Source organism: Alosa alosa, chromosome 8 (genome assembly GCF_017589495.1).
Source record: "Alosa alosa isolate M-15738 ecotype Scorff River chromosome 8, AALO_Geno_1.1, whole genome shotgun sequence".
In the NCBI taxonomy this organism is placed as follows: Eukaryota; Metazoa; Chordata; class Actinopteri; order Clupeiformes; family Clupeidae; genus Alosa; species Alosa alosa.
This window is the reverse complement of record NC_063196.1, coordinates 31177671-31193744: the sequence shown is the minus strand read 5'-3', so window position 1 is coordinate 31193744 and position 16074 is coordinate 31177671. Positions and strand designations below refer to the sequence as shown.

At 44.5% G+C, this 16074-nt stretch overlaps 1 protein-coding gene across 1 annotated transcript in view; it reads left to right on the top strand.

The window, feature by feature from the left end:
- LOC125299117 (cation-independent mannose-6-phosphate receptor-like) overlaps positions 1 to 14812 on the top strand; it is a 36581-nt gene extending 21769 nt beyond the window's left edge. Inside the window, 19 exon segments of the mRNA XM_048250245.1 lie at positions 50 to 153; positions 602 to 753; positions 2139 to 2338; positions 3516 to 3642; positions 5765 to 5896; positions 6396 to 6655; positions 7955 to 8167; positions 8669 to 8824; positions 8950 to 9108; positions 9231 to 9414; positions 9567 to 9726; positions 10086 to 10316; positions 10989 to 11139; positions 11398 to 11521; positions 11977 to 12124; positions 12368 to 12552; positions 12681 to 12867; positions 13292 to 13444; positions 14591 to 14812. Coding sequence (XP_048106202.1) covers positions 50 to 153; positions 602 to 753; positions 2139 to 2338; positions 3516 to 3642; positions 5765 to 5896; positions 6396 to 6655; positions 7955 to 8167; positions 8669 to 8824; positions 8950 to 9108; positions 9231 to 9414; positions 9567 to 9726; positions 10086 to 10316; positions 10989 to 11139; positions 11398 to 11521; positions 11977 to 12124; positions 12368 to 12552; positions 12681 to 12867; positions 13292 to 13444; positions 14591 to 14750 — 3186 coding nt within the window. The 3' untranslated portion in view covers positions 14751 to 14812.
- Positions 14813 to 16074: the final 1262 nt, after the last annotated feature.

Genomic DNA, 16074 nt, shown 5'->3' with positions numbered 1-16074 from the left:
AATTCTTGCCGTGATTGTGATTGTCTGTGTGATTCTCTTGCCTCTGCAGGGGAAGCCAGAGTACATGAAGGAGACCCCTGACTGCACATACATGTTTGAATGGCACACGGCTCTGGCCTGTCCACCTTTCAAAACAATCACCTGCACCTACAGGTGAAGTTCCAGCACAGCACTGCTCTGATGGAGAATGTATTGCTCTTTTTTTACATGACAAGTAAAGACTTGTACTACAGCACATGACTATAGTACTAATCAGGTAGCATCCTGCATGTGTCTCTGTGTTCCTAAACATGTCATGCCAATTTTGCAAAACGCCCCTTTCAGTGAGACATATTTTGATATGTTGCCCTGCCTTGAAAACCTAAAGACAACAATTTTATCATCAAAATTCTATAGCTGATGTTTTTAGTAAGTTCCCACCGTTTTAGAATATCTTATTAGGATAGATTTTAAGAAACATATTTAAGTTTCTATAACACACAGTGCTCTGGCCATTAAATAGCCTTAGTTGCGGAAATGGCCTTAAATTAAACAAACAAACAAACAATCCTAAACCTGTCCGCATGTCTCTAACGGCGTGTTCCCCTCTGTTCCCCAACAGTGACGGCAACGGCAACTTCTACGACCTGTCCTCCCTGTCGCGCTCCTCCCTCGCCATGTCCAGCAGCAACTGGAGGGTTGTGGCTCATTCTGGCTCTAACGCAACTCGGAGCTACTACCTCAATGTCTGCAAGTCCCTGGTGCCACAGAGTGGTAAGCACTTATGCTAGTGCATACTTGCACCTTGAGATCTGGCATAGAGATTGTTTGGCAGGCAGCACAGATGTAAAACTGATTGGTGTCATATGAAAGCCCCTGGAGGTTTTTGCTGCAGTACAACGCGGTAGTGATTACTAATAGGAAAGCAAACACATGTTATGTACAGTAGGTTGTATCGTTGGACTTGTTCTCTCTTGATGAGGAAGCAATCTCTCAATTGCTTCAGCGAAGTCATCCAACAACATGCCCATTGGATCCTGTCCTGTCCACTCTTCTACAGTCCTATCACACCCGCTGTTCTACCAGCAGTCACACATGTGTTTTTAATGCTTCACTCAGTTCTGAAATAGTTCCTTATTCTTTTAAACAGGCTAGGGTTAAAAGTACACTTAATCCAACTCATGTGAAGAACTACAGACCTGTCTCCCTTCCTTTCTTGTCAAAGGTTTTGGAGAAAGTGGTCTTCAAGCATTCACATACTTATGTGACTTTCTTTATCAGAATAATCTACTAGACCATATGCAGTCTGGTTTCAAGAGTGGTCATTCTACTGAAACTGCTCTTCTGTCTTTGACTGACTCATTGAGAGTAGCTAAGGCCTATGCTCAGTCATCAGTATTAATTCTACTAGATTTAGCTACAGCCTTTGATACTGTTAACCATGACATTCTCCTTTCTATACTATCTGAACTGGGAATTTCTGGGAAAGCTTTTGACTGGTTTGAATCTTACCTTAAAGGGCATTCTTTCAACGTGTCTTGGCAGGGACAAGTATCAAAGTCTCATGGGCTCTGCTTACACCACTTCCTTACTCAAATCCATGGGAGCGAATGGTCTCGCCGATCACTGTTATGCAGACGACACTCAAAAACTGAGCTTTTGGTGTTTAAAGCTAAAACAGCTATTCCCCAACAGATTAACATCCAGCTTAACTCAACTTCACTGACCCCAACTAGATCGGCACATAACTTGGACGTTGTAATTGATGACTGACTTAACTTCTCTGAGCGTAGCTTCAATTGCAAAATCATGTTGGTTTATGCTTTGCAACATTAGGAAGATCAGACCTTATCTTACACAAGATTCCACACAACTACTTGTTCAGACCATGGTCATCTCCAAGCTGGACTATTGTAATTCACTATTAGCTGGCTTAACCTGCTTGTGTAATAAGATCATTACAGCTGATTCAGAATGCTGGAGCACGCCTGGTCTTCAATCAGCCAAAGAGGACACATGTCCTCCACAATTCCTCTCCTAGTTACTCTCCATTGGCTCCCTTTAGTAGTAAACTGTAGTAATTAAATTTAAATCTCTCACTTTGGCCTATAGACACTGACTGGATCTGCTCCTTGTTATTTGGGGTTGTTATATCTCAGGGTCCTGGGCCTGTCCGTCCTCGGCCGCGGCCTGCCTGAGGACCGCAGATGACCAGTACGTCAGCCTGGGCGAGGCCAAGACGGAGCTGCAGTGGGACAAAACCATGCTGGTCTTGAGGTACACCGACGGCCAACTGTGTCCCAACAGTGTGCGCAAACGGACCACCATCATCCGTTTCAAGTGTGACAAAACAAAAGAGGTAGGTGACTCACACACACACACACAAGCCACTCACATTTGAGAACACAGACACAGCCATGTTCTCACTCTCCCTCTCAGGCCATGTCCACACTATCTCGGATTCGTTTCTATCCGACACACTTTTGTCAAGATTTGCCGATGCTATGCGCTTGTTTTTCAAGAAGTAAACATTTACATTTATTCATTTGACGAGTAGCCTACAGTGAATGAATTAGGTTGCATAGGCTATTAATCCATTGCCAAAGACACTGTATACTGTAACTGAGTAATGATCAAGATGGATTTGTTTGTCACATAGAAGCACTGTGTAATGTTCTACAATGTCCATCACATGAGGGACACTATTTTGTTTGTTTGTTCGCTTAGCTTAGCACACAAAGCTACCTGGCATTATATTGGGAATTCCTATAAGTAAGTAGCATACGAGCTGTCCATTGCACCCTGGCAGTAAACTTGGCAAACATTGCCTATTTTGGCCCAGTTTGCAGATTTTATCTGGTGGTTATTGCTTCCCGTAATCCATCCCTGACTGTACGTTTGTAATGATTCAGAAGAATCAGAATTACAGTACAGGGTTTTTAACGCTGTATGGCCATTGTTTATCTGGCCTAGCAACAGTAACATAGGGATGCGGGACTTGACAAAGGGGATGGTCATGAGATTTACGTATCAGGGGTAATAACGTGGATGCACATCGTGTCTACTTCGAAACTGACACTGTGTTTGTGGATGCGGAACAGATTTGTTTCTGAAATTCGTAAAACTGATCCGGCCTAGTGTGGACGTAGTCTCTCTCTCACTCATTCGCTCGCTCTCTCTCTCACGCTCTCTCTCTCTCACGCTCTCTCTCTCTCACGCTCTCTCTCACTTTCTCTTTCACTTTCTCCAGGTTCATTGACATGGCCATTTAAATGGAAATAGTGTTGGCAAAACATAAAACATATACTGTAGTATGCTAATATAGAAAACATAATAACACTGCATCATGCAATACGTGTGTGTGTGTGGTTACAGCATAAACACACACACACACACACACACACTGTTTTGGGGCATTTTCACACACTCATATGAAGCATGTACGGGTACGTGCACATAGACTCTCTTCCTAGTGCTCAGTGTTAAGCTGCTTAATGTGCCGCTGCTGAATGCTGAATGTGCCCCTGTGGCTGCAGGACTCGGAGCCCACACTCACCGCGGCCCAGGAGGACTGCAGCTACACCTTCTGGTGGCCCACGGCCGCCGCCTGCCCGCTCAGCGCCAGTCACCACGGCGACTGCCGCGTCACCAACCCAGCCACCGGTTAGTCACCCGCCACGTCACTCAGACAAGCGCACGTCCTCGTCCTCTGGGCACTCCCATCAGCACGGTCATGTCATGTCTCATTTCCTGTCACTCCTAGGCTCCGGCTCCTCATGGCCTTCCCAGACTTTTGCCCTGTAGATTTATCATGATCAGGAGCCAGTTTTTGACACTCAACACAAGACCACAAATGTAAATGACTTTAGCCATATTTAGAAACACATTTACTTAAGGCAGAATTAGAAGTGTAAACGGGGGTGAAGTAGCAGGTCCATAAAAGTGGGAGAAAGAATTTTAACAGTGTATCTGCTGAGCGTTATCTGATTTGACAAGCAGCAGGGACATGACAGAATTTGATTAAACTCTTTTGGAATGGCTGAAAGCTTTTTGACCGAGGAAGAAAAATGCAGTGGAAAGCAGGCCGAGACAGATCGATGGTGCAACTTATTCAGGCACAGGCGACAGAAGCCCCAGAAAATGAAATGACCTGCATAGCAGTTGTCAGACAGAAGTTACTACAGCCTCTGTAAGGCTTGTAGAGTGCCTTAGGCTCTAGTGACGGTGAACAATGGCATTTCCAATCTCGATAATTAGTACAGCAGTACAGTATTAGTACAGTATGCCTTAAATAAGTTGGCCTAGAGTACCATTCTCCATGAACATCAACATCTATGCCCCAAAACCTGTTCGTCTGATATACGACCAAGAAGAGGAAATTACTTCCAGTTACACTTTCTATATTATGTCATTTGTTTTGCCTAGATGAAGTGCACAATGCTTAAGATTATTGCTGTTGTAATGCTGTTCATTTTTTAGCAAAAGACACAGTTAGGCCATCCTTAAAAATATTTTTGTTTGCAGTAACAGCCAAAAAAAATTAAAAATGGGTCGGTAGGTAGGTCAATATTTTTTTTTTCAAGATTCAAAGTAAAAAAAAAAAGTACAATTTTGGTCATGGTGATTACGTAGGAATGAATTTACACAAATGTGCATATCGTGACGTAACTGACTGGGTCTTCAACCCGTGCCTTCAGGCGCACCATTGCAAACCTCATTCTGATGCAGGTTATATAGACCAGCCTTTCTCAAACTTCTTTGACCTGAGGCCCAGTCATGGCAGACTTTTGGGTCATAAGGCTCATCCACATGTACCCAGAAAGAAGGCTACAATAGCTCTTGGCCACGTTATATTGAAATTTGACTATACAATACTCAATGCTATACAGTGTATTATACAGTCTCTGCTCTGTGTCTAAGGAAGTTCTAAAAAACAACGTCGTTCTATTAAGTTTCGTTAAATAAATAAATAGCCTTCCAACAGGTTGAAGCGGAGCTTTGATACCAACGTTATCGATTAGTTTCAGTTCCTCTCGCAGAGACGCCAAGATTGAATGAATGCTCATACCACCACTTAATTGTAGGGCTCCATGTTTAATGACATCGATAGCAGAAACGTTTGTTTTCTTTTTTTTTCGCCGATCCGCGGTTTCTTGATCAACTGCGCAGCAAATTATCAGATGAAGCACCGGGCCTAATTTCACTCCACGACTCCATGGACCAGCAGTCTCCATGTTGCGGACCCATATTTTGAGAAATGCTGAATAGACCACAACCAATTTCAATACTCCGACACGGTCACCGTTAGACTAGGGGGAGAAGGGATGAGAAAAGATCTGGCCACAGTTCTTCCAGAACTTCGTGCCAAGTAAAAGCGTTATCAGTTTGTGTGAATGAAACGAAGCGTAAAACCAATGGTATAGAGATGACGCCACAGGTTTTTTTTAAGTGAGCCACGTTTGCATGTAGGCAATTTATATTCACAATACTTGGGCCTACTAAAAGAAATATTATTTTATTGCGTTTGTATTGGTTGTTTAGAGGGAAAAAAAACAATCGGTCGGTATTAACGCAAGTTTACAACCGGCAAGTCGGTCGGACTAAAAGGGGAAAAAAAAAAATATTTGGGTCGGTTCTAAATTGACAGGGTCGGTCGGGTTACGGCAAACGAAAATATTTTTAAGGATGGCCTTATGTTGTGGATGTTGAAATGGTAGGAATTGACATTCACACCCTGTGTGTGTGTGTGTGTGTGTGTGTGTGTGTGTACTGTACCCCCTCCCAGGTCACGTGTTTGATCTGAACAGCCTGAACCAAGACGGCGGATACATTGTGTATGACAACGAGGACCCCAAAAAGATGATCCGGCTCAACATGTGCTCAGAGATGAAAAACGCCGGCTGCACAGAAGGAGCCGGTCAGTTGGCCTACACACTGTGACTTGTGTTGAGCAGGCAACACGCTCCTTTCACACTCTGCTTGCCTGGGATTCCTGTGTGATCTGTTCAGACGCCGCTGGGTTGGGATCACTGGAATATGTTAGGGGTTTGTGGTTAAGATTAAACCAATTTGGTTTAGTGCTTTCCAGAATGTGTTACCGTGTAAGATTGTTTCACGTCAGCACGAGGCTCTGATGGCATGGGTGTCGTATGTTGTGTGTTTGGGTGACTGATTACTGGGGGGGGGGCGTGCTTAGATGAGCTGCATTCAGTGCAATCATTTACACCATTCACGTTTACACAAAATGTTGAACTGAATGTTCATAGAAGATTGGACATTTCTGAAACGTTTGCTGGAGGTTTAGTGGTACTATCAGCCTCTGTAAAAAAGGATGTTTGCGAGGATAGATGATTGCTAGGAAATAATTTGTTGTTGATTGATTGATTGATTGAGTGTGTGTGTGTGTTTCTGTACAGCTGTGTGCATCAAAGACAACAAGTCTGCTGTGAACGGGGGGATGGTCAGCAAGAAGTTGTCCTACCTGGACCAGGTGGTGCTGCTGACCTATGAGGGTGGAGATGAGTGCGCAGCCAACCGCGTGCTCAAGCACAAGAGTGTCGTCAGTTTTGTGTGCAAAGACGGGGTGGACGCGGGCAAGCCTGTGCTGGTAGGCACGGACAAGGACACGTGCGTTCACTATTTCTCCTGGCACACCTCCCTCGTCTGTGAAAAGCAGGTAAACGCATGGGACTGTGTGTGACTCGTTGTTCTCTCGAGATTATCGTCATGCAAAGAAACACATCTCCTACCTCTGCCAAGTTTTGATTATCAAATAGGACAAGCACCCCACAGAATCTCTCTGAATCAACACGGCTGGGCTTTCTTGCTCAGGAAATAGAAAGACTAAATTTCACTAGGTGCTTCTGCCTTGTATTCCTACCATGACTGTGGAGGTTAAATCCACTCTCCATTTCTATCACTCCTTTAGAACTAGTTCCTGACTGAATTTGTGAAAGGAGAGAACTGTAGTAAATGGTTGTCAAATACTCTCTATTTTATTCCATGGGGTTAGTTACTGGATTATGGTACAACATTATTTCCATTAGCCTTGTATGCGATTGCATACGACAGCATTTGCATTAATCCAAATAAACAAATATATTTCATTTGTGTTCCCAGTGTTGAGTGTTGAACCCTGTTGACCGTAGTGGTGTTTCAGTGGCCACTTCCTCGTCAACTTGAGAAACACAAACACATAATAGATCTTAATCAGAAATGAAGTGCCTGAGGCACTGATGCCTATTACTGATTACACATGCTAACCGAGCCTGACTCTGTGTTCACTAACCAGTCTGCGTAGCTCACATGTGCTTCATCTACGCATGCATACTGTAATTACTGATTTGGGACAGGTGGCATCGAGTTAACACACGTGAGGCCTCTGGAATGTGGAGTTACTGAGTAGTATTCTTTTCCCTAAATGGAACATCTGTCAAGAAGCCATCGTGTGCCATCGTGTGCCATGTGCTCTTTGTTTACAGTGGGCAACAACCAAGTCTAGGTTTTCATTTGAGTTTAATGAGAGTTTTTAAATTAATATATTATTGGTTTCTGTACCTTAAGACCGGCCATCCAAGCAACAAAAGTAGTAATATCAAATGTCACTTTGAATGTTGATAACAATTCATATTTTGAATGATAAATTATTCTAAAATCAGCACCAACCTCCTTGCTGTTAAAATGATCAGTTCCTCATGATGTTGCCAATCTGCAAATCATAAATATAATCTGTATGCCACCTTGAGATCACACACCGATGTATGCTTGTCCATGTTTTCCCATCATTAATACCATGTTTTGTGTAGAAAGCGCACAGCACAATCTTAAGTGTGAATGTATTATTGGCACCAGAGGCCCATAGTATAGTAGAAGTTCTCTCCTGTTATTTAAAAGTGAAGTCCGAAGGAAGCTTGTGCTAACTCAGGCAGCCTTGTGCTGACGTAAGGTCTGATGTGGTCCTGTGTTACCTGTACAGGTAAGGTGCTCCGTGTGGACAGGCATGGACCTGATCGACCTGCGGCCTCTGATTCACACCACTGGATCCTACCTGGCCACGGACGAGGACGTCGACAAGGAGAACTCGCCTGACTTCTACATCAACATCTGCCAGCCCCTCAACCCCATCCCCGGAGTCCTCTGTCCCCCAGGAGCGGCCGTGTGCATGGACCCTGACAAAGGCCAGCCCATTGTGAGTTACCTGCCCTTACTCTGCATGCATATTCATGTAGACATCATAAAGTTATGTTACATTTTCAGGCCTGTACCAGAATAGTGTTTCCGTCAGTACATAAAACACATTATACTCTTCTTGCACAGACCAAGCCCACTTCAAAAGCACTAGCTGTGATGCTGACTGACTGTTGAGTCGCCCCAGAATTAGATAAGGGCAGGGTTCCCACGGGTCATGGAATTGCTGGAATATCATGGAATTCTGTCTATTCCAGAAAGTCAGGGAATTTGATTATGGCAATTATTTAGGGCAAAGTCATGGAATATCATCAAATATCACCAAAATATATTAATACAAATATGTCCAGTGTTTTAGTGTATATCTGGTTATTAGCTTTACTGCTTGCTTGAGTAACCCAACTTTATTTACTTAGTTTGCATTTGTAACAATCAGTAGCATGTGTCAAATGTCAAAGTTTGACCAGTGTGTTTACACCTGTCCTGTATTTGTCCTGGTTAGGATATTGGGCGAATCACATCCCAATCCACTCCAGAGTACAACAGCAACACGGGCAATGTGGAGATGGTCTTCCAGAGCACCACCCCCTGCAGCCAGAACACCTCCCTGAACTACACGTCCAAAGTCATCTTCAGCTGCCAGTCAGGCACTGATCTGGTAAGATGCACACCTGAGACTCTGCAGTCTGTGCCAGCGCCACTGGTGTAATGGAAAGGTGTATATTCATGGCACTATTTAGTCAGAGTGATAAATGTGTGTGTATGGGTGTGTGTGTCTGTCAGGGTACTCCTCAGATGATCCGACAGCAGCAGTGTCTGTACGTGTTTGAGTGGGCCACTCCTGTTGTCTGCCCAGAGATCTTGACCACCAGTGGCTGCTCTCTCCATGTCTCCCAGCTGCAGTATACCTTCAACCTGACCTCTCTGTCAGGGCTCGTGCAGGTATGTGTTCTTACCCCCCCCCCTAAACGTACACACACACACACAAATGCACGCACACACAACTCCCAATGGCGTATTACACATGTGGTTGGGAAAATCAGTGATTTCCTGCTGTCCGCCAGGTGCCCGCCAGCTCCTACAAGATAAACGTGTGTGATTCCATCCCTGACTCGGCCTGTAACAACAGCCCAGGGTGTCAGATGGACGGGCCTCGGCGCCTCTTTCGCCACAGCAAAGCCATGAGTCTGGACTACAAGCGCCAGGACCAGACCGTCATCATGACCCACGAGGGGGGATCCGTGGTCCTCCAGGTCAGGCATTTCCCACTGTGACCCTCACTGTAACTCTGACCTCCGGTGCCAAATAGTCTGTTCACAGTGTGGTTTTGCACCATTCCCAGGACCTGACTAAACATGCAACAAGTTCTGCTGACTTATGTGAAGTGACTGTGTTTTCCTCTACAGTAACAGACAAGGGGGATATGTGCGTTTTCCCCTCGCAATACCTGAAGAAGACCTTAACAGAATGCACCACTGAAGGCATGACTGAACAGCGGCTATGGTGCCCCATCACCAGTGACTGGAACAAGGACCACCAATGGGGTAACTGGGCTTACAGGTGAGACTTGCTCACACATCAGGCAAAGCAATGGAAAACGGCTCAGTTAAATGGATTCAATGAAGCACTACTACCTAAACGTTATCAAACATGCCTAGACTTCCACATTTCCACAGGCAATGACTATTAAAACACATAAGGGGTCGAGAGCAGACACACACAGCGGCTGTCAAGGGAGGTTGCAAATAGATAGATAGATAGATAGATAGATAGATACTTTATTGATCCCTAGGGGAAATTCAACAATTCAAATGGTGTTTCATGAGCTTTATCATAACCTGTATGGGCAACTAGTCCAAAGCCCTTTGTTACACTCTCTGATGGACGGCATGGCGCTGTACTTGTTTCGTGGCAGAGAGCACGAAGCGTCAGTCCACTATCTTGTTCATGTGCAACCGGACGGCGGGGCGGGGCAGCCCGGAGCTTCTGAGCGAGACGAAGGGCTGCTCCAGCACCTTCCGGTGGAACACCAGCGCCGTCTGCACCCCTAAGAAGATGGAGTGCCAGCTGGTGAGCCTCCACAAGACCTACGACCTGCGCACCCTCTCCTCCCTCACCGAGCCCTGGAAGTTCAGCAGCGGCACTGACCAGTGAGTCCCCCTTTCTCTCTGATTGTAACGTGTGCGTGTGTACTATATACAGTATATATGTATATACATTAAGGGTGTCACGATTTCAATTTTATATTGAAATTGATCGAAATTACATCTTAATCTCGAACTTCGAACTTAAAAGTAGAATCGACGATGCAGCCACACCCCCAATGTCACGTCCAGCATGTATGCCAAGAAGACGCACAAACACACATGCACGTGCTGAACTGCAGTACACTACACTAACCTTGGGTCTCTTCGGAGTGTGCTGAAACAATCAAATTATCATTCTGTGTAGTTTCATTTCACTATGTTCACGTCTCTGTTTTAGCCTAATGTTAGTTCTGTTTACATTACAACCTCGCGGGTGGAACGGTTTCAAAATGAAAGCCCCCCGAAACAGAAAAGGAAAAGGCCAAAAAAGAGTGAATAACATAAGGAATGCATTAATAGTAATATTAAAAAAAGATCGAAAATCGAAACGTGACTTTAAAATCGAAAATTACATCGAATCGAGGATTTGGAGAATCGTGACACCCATAATATACATGCACACGGTTTGCTGTCCTTCTTTACATGTGTTTCTGTTGCCTATTGTTTCTCCCTCACTCCTGTTGTCATGGCGAGTGGAAAATGCCCCCCATGTTCCATCTCTGGTGTCTTCTGCAGGTATTACATTAATCTGTGTCAAAGCGTCCACGGGGGGCTCACTGACTGTCCAGAGGGGGCCACTGTGTGTCGCAAGAACAAAGGCCAGACCCAGACCCTGGGCCTAGTCCATACCCAGACCCTGGAGTACCGCTGGTGAGTGCAGGATCAGGTCTCAAGAGATCCTTCATCATAACCTGTATGGGTTACCTTTCACCTTCCCATGTCTAACCATGACCTTGGGGACCTATTTGCAATTATTTCATCATACAGTAGTCTGAACCATGGGAGAGCTTTGAACATTAAAGGGTTTGAGCGTGAGAAATAAGGGTTCTATGGCTTTGTAGAATTGTTGTATTACTGTCACTCCAAACTGTAATGTGTAAAATATAAACCAGTACTCTCTCTCTTCACAATACTAGAGGGGAAGATTCTGGTTAACTACACAATGGGAGATGCCGTGTGTGGGAGTGACCTTCGTGCCAAAACTATAATTCAGTTGACATGTAGCACCATAACTGGCCATCCGAAACTCCAGAGGTAAGTGTCCCTAAGTGTCACTGCACATTGGCTGTTCTGCATAAACATTTCAAGGAAATCTGGTTTCCTCATGTCAAATGCATATGGCTTGAATTAGGCACACTAAAGACTGGGCATCACATTGAAATAAATAACTCTGGTATTTGGAAGTCTAGGCCACGTCCATATAAATGTGCAGGGGTTTGCAAAAATAGAAGGCAAAAAGATTTGCACAATTCTGCTCTGTCTCGGCTATCATAGGGAGCAGGCAAATATGACTGGGACGAAGATGTTTTGTTTATCCTTAAATGTTATGAATGTTGTCTTAAGTGTTATAAATTGAAGGACCAGTAACAGTATGTAAGCCATGACCTGTCACCTTGTAAATGGCTCTTCCCAGAGTATTTGGATCTTGTTTATCGTTGTGTGTGCGTGTGTGTGTGTGTGTGTGTGTGTGTGTGTGTGTGTAGTGTGTCTTGTGGGCGCACAGAGAGGATCCTGTCGCTGCGTGAGTTCTGGTTGGAGTGGGAGACACGAGCAGCCTGTGCTGTTGAGCAGCAGGAGGTGGAAATGGTCAATGGCACCATCACCCTCCCGGACACCGGAGCCCGAATTAACCTGGGGGACCTGTACACCAGGTAACACACACACACACACACATACACAGACACACACATGTTATGAAATTAAAATCCTGGTCACGTATCTACCCAGTCTTGGTCTTGCACATTGAAGCTCAATATAGTTACGTATTACTGTGATGTGCATTGCAAATGTCCATCCAAGGCTGATCTGTAGCATTAGAACGAGTGATGCCTTTTAGATGAGACTTGCATGGGTTTATGAGCCTGTCCTACAATGACTTGTCTATTGGTCCTCAGATTGCACCAGGCCACAGGAGACATCAGATCCAATGGAGACCGCTACGTCTACGACATCCAGCTGTCCGGCATCACCAACAGCTCGGTCACCAACTGCATGGGGGCCTACATCTGCCAGGTGAAGGTGAACGGTAATTGGCACCGTAAGATTGGCTCCTCCAGCAAGGCCAAGTACTACATCAAAGGTGAGCCCACTCTCTCATGGAGCCATCTTATTCTGCTGAGTAGCAATCAAAGATGGACCTCCCTAATCTTGGGGATCTTGTAATGACCTCATCGGGCATAATGAAGTGGTTTTGTCCTTCTCCCGCAGGAGGGAACCTGGACGTGTTGGTGCCGTCCGTGTCGACCTGTGGACGGGACAGGAAGCACACGGTCTCGTCGGCTATCCTGTTCCACTGCAACCCCGAGGCCGGCGAGGGCATCCCAGAGTTCCTGCTGGAGACGGACCTGTGCCAGTACCTGTTTGTGTGGCACACCTCCAGAATGTGTGACTTTTTGTGAGTGGCCCTCTGCACTCTACTGTTTTCAGTAGTCAGTCTACTCTAGTGAACAGTTATGTGTGTGCCAGCATGGATGGTGGTGTTCAGGTAGGCCTACCTAGAAAGAGAAGGGAGATTCTGGTTCAGGTGTCAAAAGGAAGTGCATTTCATGTGCTCCATATGATCAATCTCGAACACTCACATCTCCTCCCAAATCACATTGGGCCATTCTGCAGCAGCGGATTATTTGAAGCTGCCGCCACAGATGGAGAGAACTTGTCCTTGTGCCAACATCTAGTCGGAGGCAGCCCAGTTTATAATAAATGTTATGCTCATTGCTATCTGCCCAGGAACAGCATGTGTATGTGTATAATGTGTATAATATAATGTATATGTGTACAGTAGGGTGAGGGTGTTGAAGTGTTTACTGTGCTTTCAACAGCTCTAAAGACAAAGTCATCGATGGCACAGGGACAGACTCGGAGGCCGATGGTTTGTCCAGCAGGAGCCGAGCTCTGGGGGCAGTGCTCAGCTTGTTACTCATTGGACTGACCGTGTGTCTACTCGTCCTGCTTCTGCATAAGCGAGAGAGGAGGTACACACGCACACACACACGTATACATTTATCTTCAAATAGGGATGTAACGGTATGAAAATTTAACCTCACGGTTATAGTGACCAAAATTATCACGGTTTTCGATATTATCGTGGTATTTTTTAAAAGTGTGTTCAATATGTTTAGAAAGCACTAATAGGCCTACACAAGCTGAAATAGTTTCAAAAAGTGTGACAGCATTTACTATATTACAAAATATAGGCAAAACCTTATCAAAAGTGCAACATTTAACCAGGGACGCTGAAACTCGTTTTCAGAGGGAGGGTAAAAAATTGTTACTGAGTAGATTCTTTTATTCTGGTGCATTTTAAGATGGCCTATTGCTACTGAAAGGGCATATTTTCCTTCACATTCCTAGGCCTACATCCTGACTGCACAAACAAACCTGGCTGAGCTGAGCATTCTTAATTCATAGCATAGCGTTGTGTGTTGTCCCATTCACTTTTTCCTTGGTCATGTTTAATTGGCTTTGTGCCACAGTTAAATCCATTAAGTAGATAACAGAATCAGTAGGGTACCAGTTTTGTTTCATTGTACCAGGCCTACTGTATGTCAAAAGCAGGCTTGGATGAAGCTGGGAAGGATTAAACACACGGTTTCCACACTGTGGTAATCATCCGTGATGATCATGATATTTGAAATGAAAACGGTAATTGTTATCGTCAACATTTTTATCGCAGTTTAACATTATACCGGTAATCGTTACATCCCTATCTCCAAATGAATGTGTTGGAATTTCTGATTATCATCAGTTCCTAGCTTGTAGGAAATGGTGGAAGGTGGTGAATGTTTTCAATTTGAATGGTGATCGTATCAACGTATTGCATGGCAAATTGAAATCACTCACACACACACACACACACACACCTCATTTGGAACATGCCATTAATAGTGCAGTGTGTTTTGAATATAGCCTTATTTGCAATATGGTATTAACTGAACAGTATGCAGTATGTTCCAACACCTCCCACACACACACACGGAAACACAGATATTGATCTTGAAGGGAGACTTGGTGTGGGCATGTACTTTTCCAGTGCACGCACATGTTGTGTGTGATCGTTATCTGGGTGGGGGCATTTTTTCTTGCTTGCTGCAATTCTCTTGTGGTCTGTGTGTCTGCAGGGATCTTGTGATTAAGAAAGTCACTGGCTGCTGCAAGAGAGGAAACCCAGTGGCCTACAAGTACTCAAAGGTACTCGCACTTCATACACACTTCCATTATTGCCTCATGACCAGACAAGCAGTGTCCATTCCAAACTCTAATGGCCTGTTCTTGTTCTAAACACACTCACATTGTTCTTGTTCCAAACACTCACCACACCCATCTCTCTCTCTCTCTCTCTCTCTCCTCTCTCTCTCTCTCTCTTCTCTCTCTCTTCCTCTCCTCCTCTCCTCTCTCTCTCTCTCTCTCCTCTTAATCCCTCCCTAAAGTAAAATAGTAAAATATTATTAATATTAATATTATTAAAAAATATGTGTATGTGTAATAATAATAATATTAATAATAGTAAAAATATTAATAATAATAATATGGATGGTAAAAAATATGACTCTAAGTAAAAATATTAACCGCGTAATATTAATAATAATAAAATAATCCCGCATTAAAAATAATATTATTAATAATAATAATAACAAAGGCAGAAATAATAATATTAATATGATTATTAAAATAATAATAAAATATGTAAAAAGAAAATAACCAATAATAGCCAATAAAATGTCCGGATATTAATAATAAATATAAAAATATATATAATAAAATAAAATATATGTAAAAATAAAAATAATAATAATAATAATAATATAATAAAAATAATATGTATATAATATTAAATTAATAGTAAAAATAACCGCGCGCGGCAATATTAATAATATAATAAAAATAATAATAATATATGCAGGTATTAATAATAATAGCAATAATAATAATCTATAATAATTCTCTCTCTCTCTCTCTCTCTCTCTCTCTCTCTCTTCTCTCTCTCTCTCGTCTCTCTGGATTAATGGGTTGAACGGTCTGGTCAGTGAACCGCGGGAGGAGAACGGCGAGGAGGACGAGATGGAGTGGCTGATGGAGGAGCTGGAGTCGCCGGGCAAGGTGGGCATGCCAACGGCCACATCACCACTCACCGGGAGCGAGGGCGATAGCTGGTGGGCGCCTCCGCTGGACGCCGGGCCGAGAAGCCGGGCGAGGTGCTGGCAGACGGGGTACATCCAGGCGGCTGCCCGCGCCAAGCCCCGCGCCCGCCCCCTGCCCGCCCTGCTCCGGGCAGAGAGCGATGAGGACCTGGTGGGGCTCCTGGAGGAGCGGGAGCGGCGCCGAGGCCGACCGCAGCACCGGCCGCACAGGAGCCAGCCGGAGCCCACCACGGACGACAGCGATGAGGACCTGCTCAAAGTGTGAGGGGCTGTCCCTCCGCACCGAATGTCTCCACACACACACACACACACACACACACACACACACACACACACACACACACACACACACGCCAACAAACACACACAATGATACACACACACACACGTGCGCACACACACATTCAGAAGAAAGAGAATATGTACGTGCATCTACAGAGAGCTTTATGATTCCCCTTGCTCTT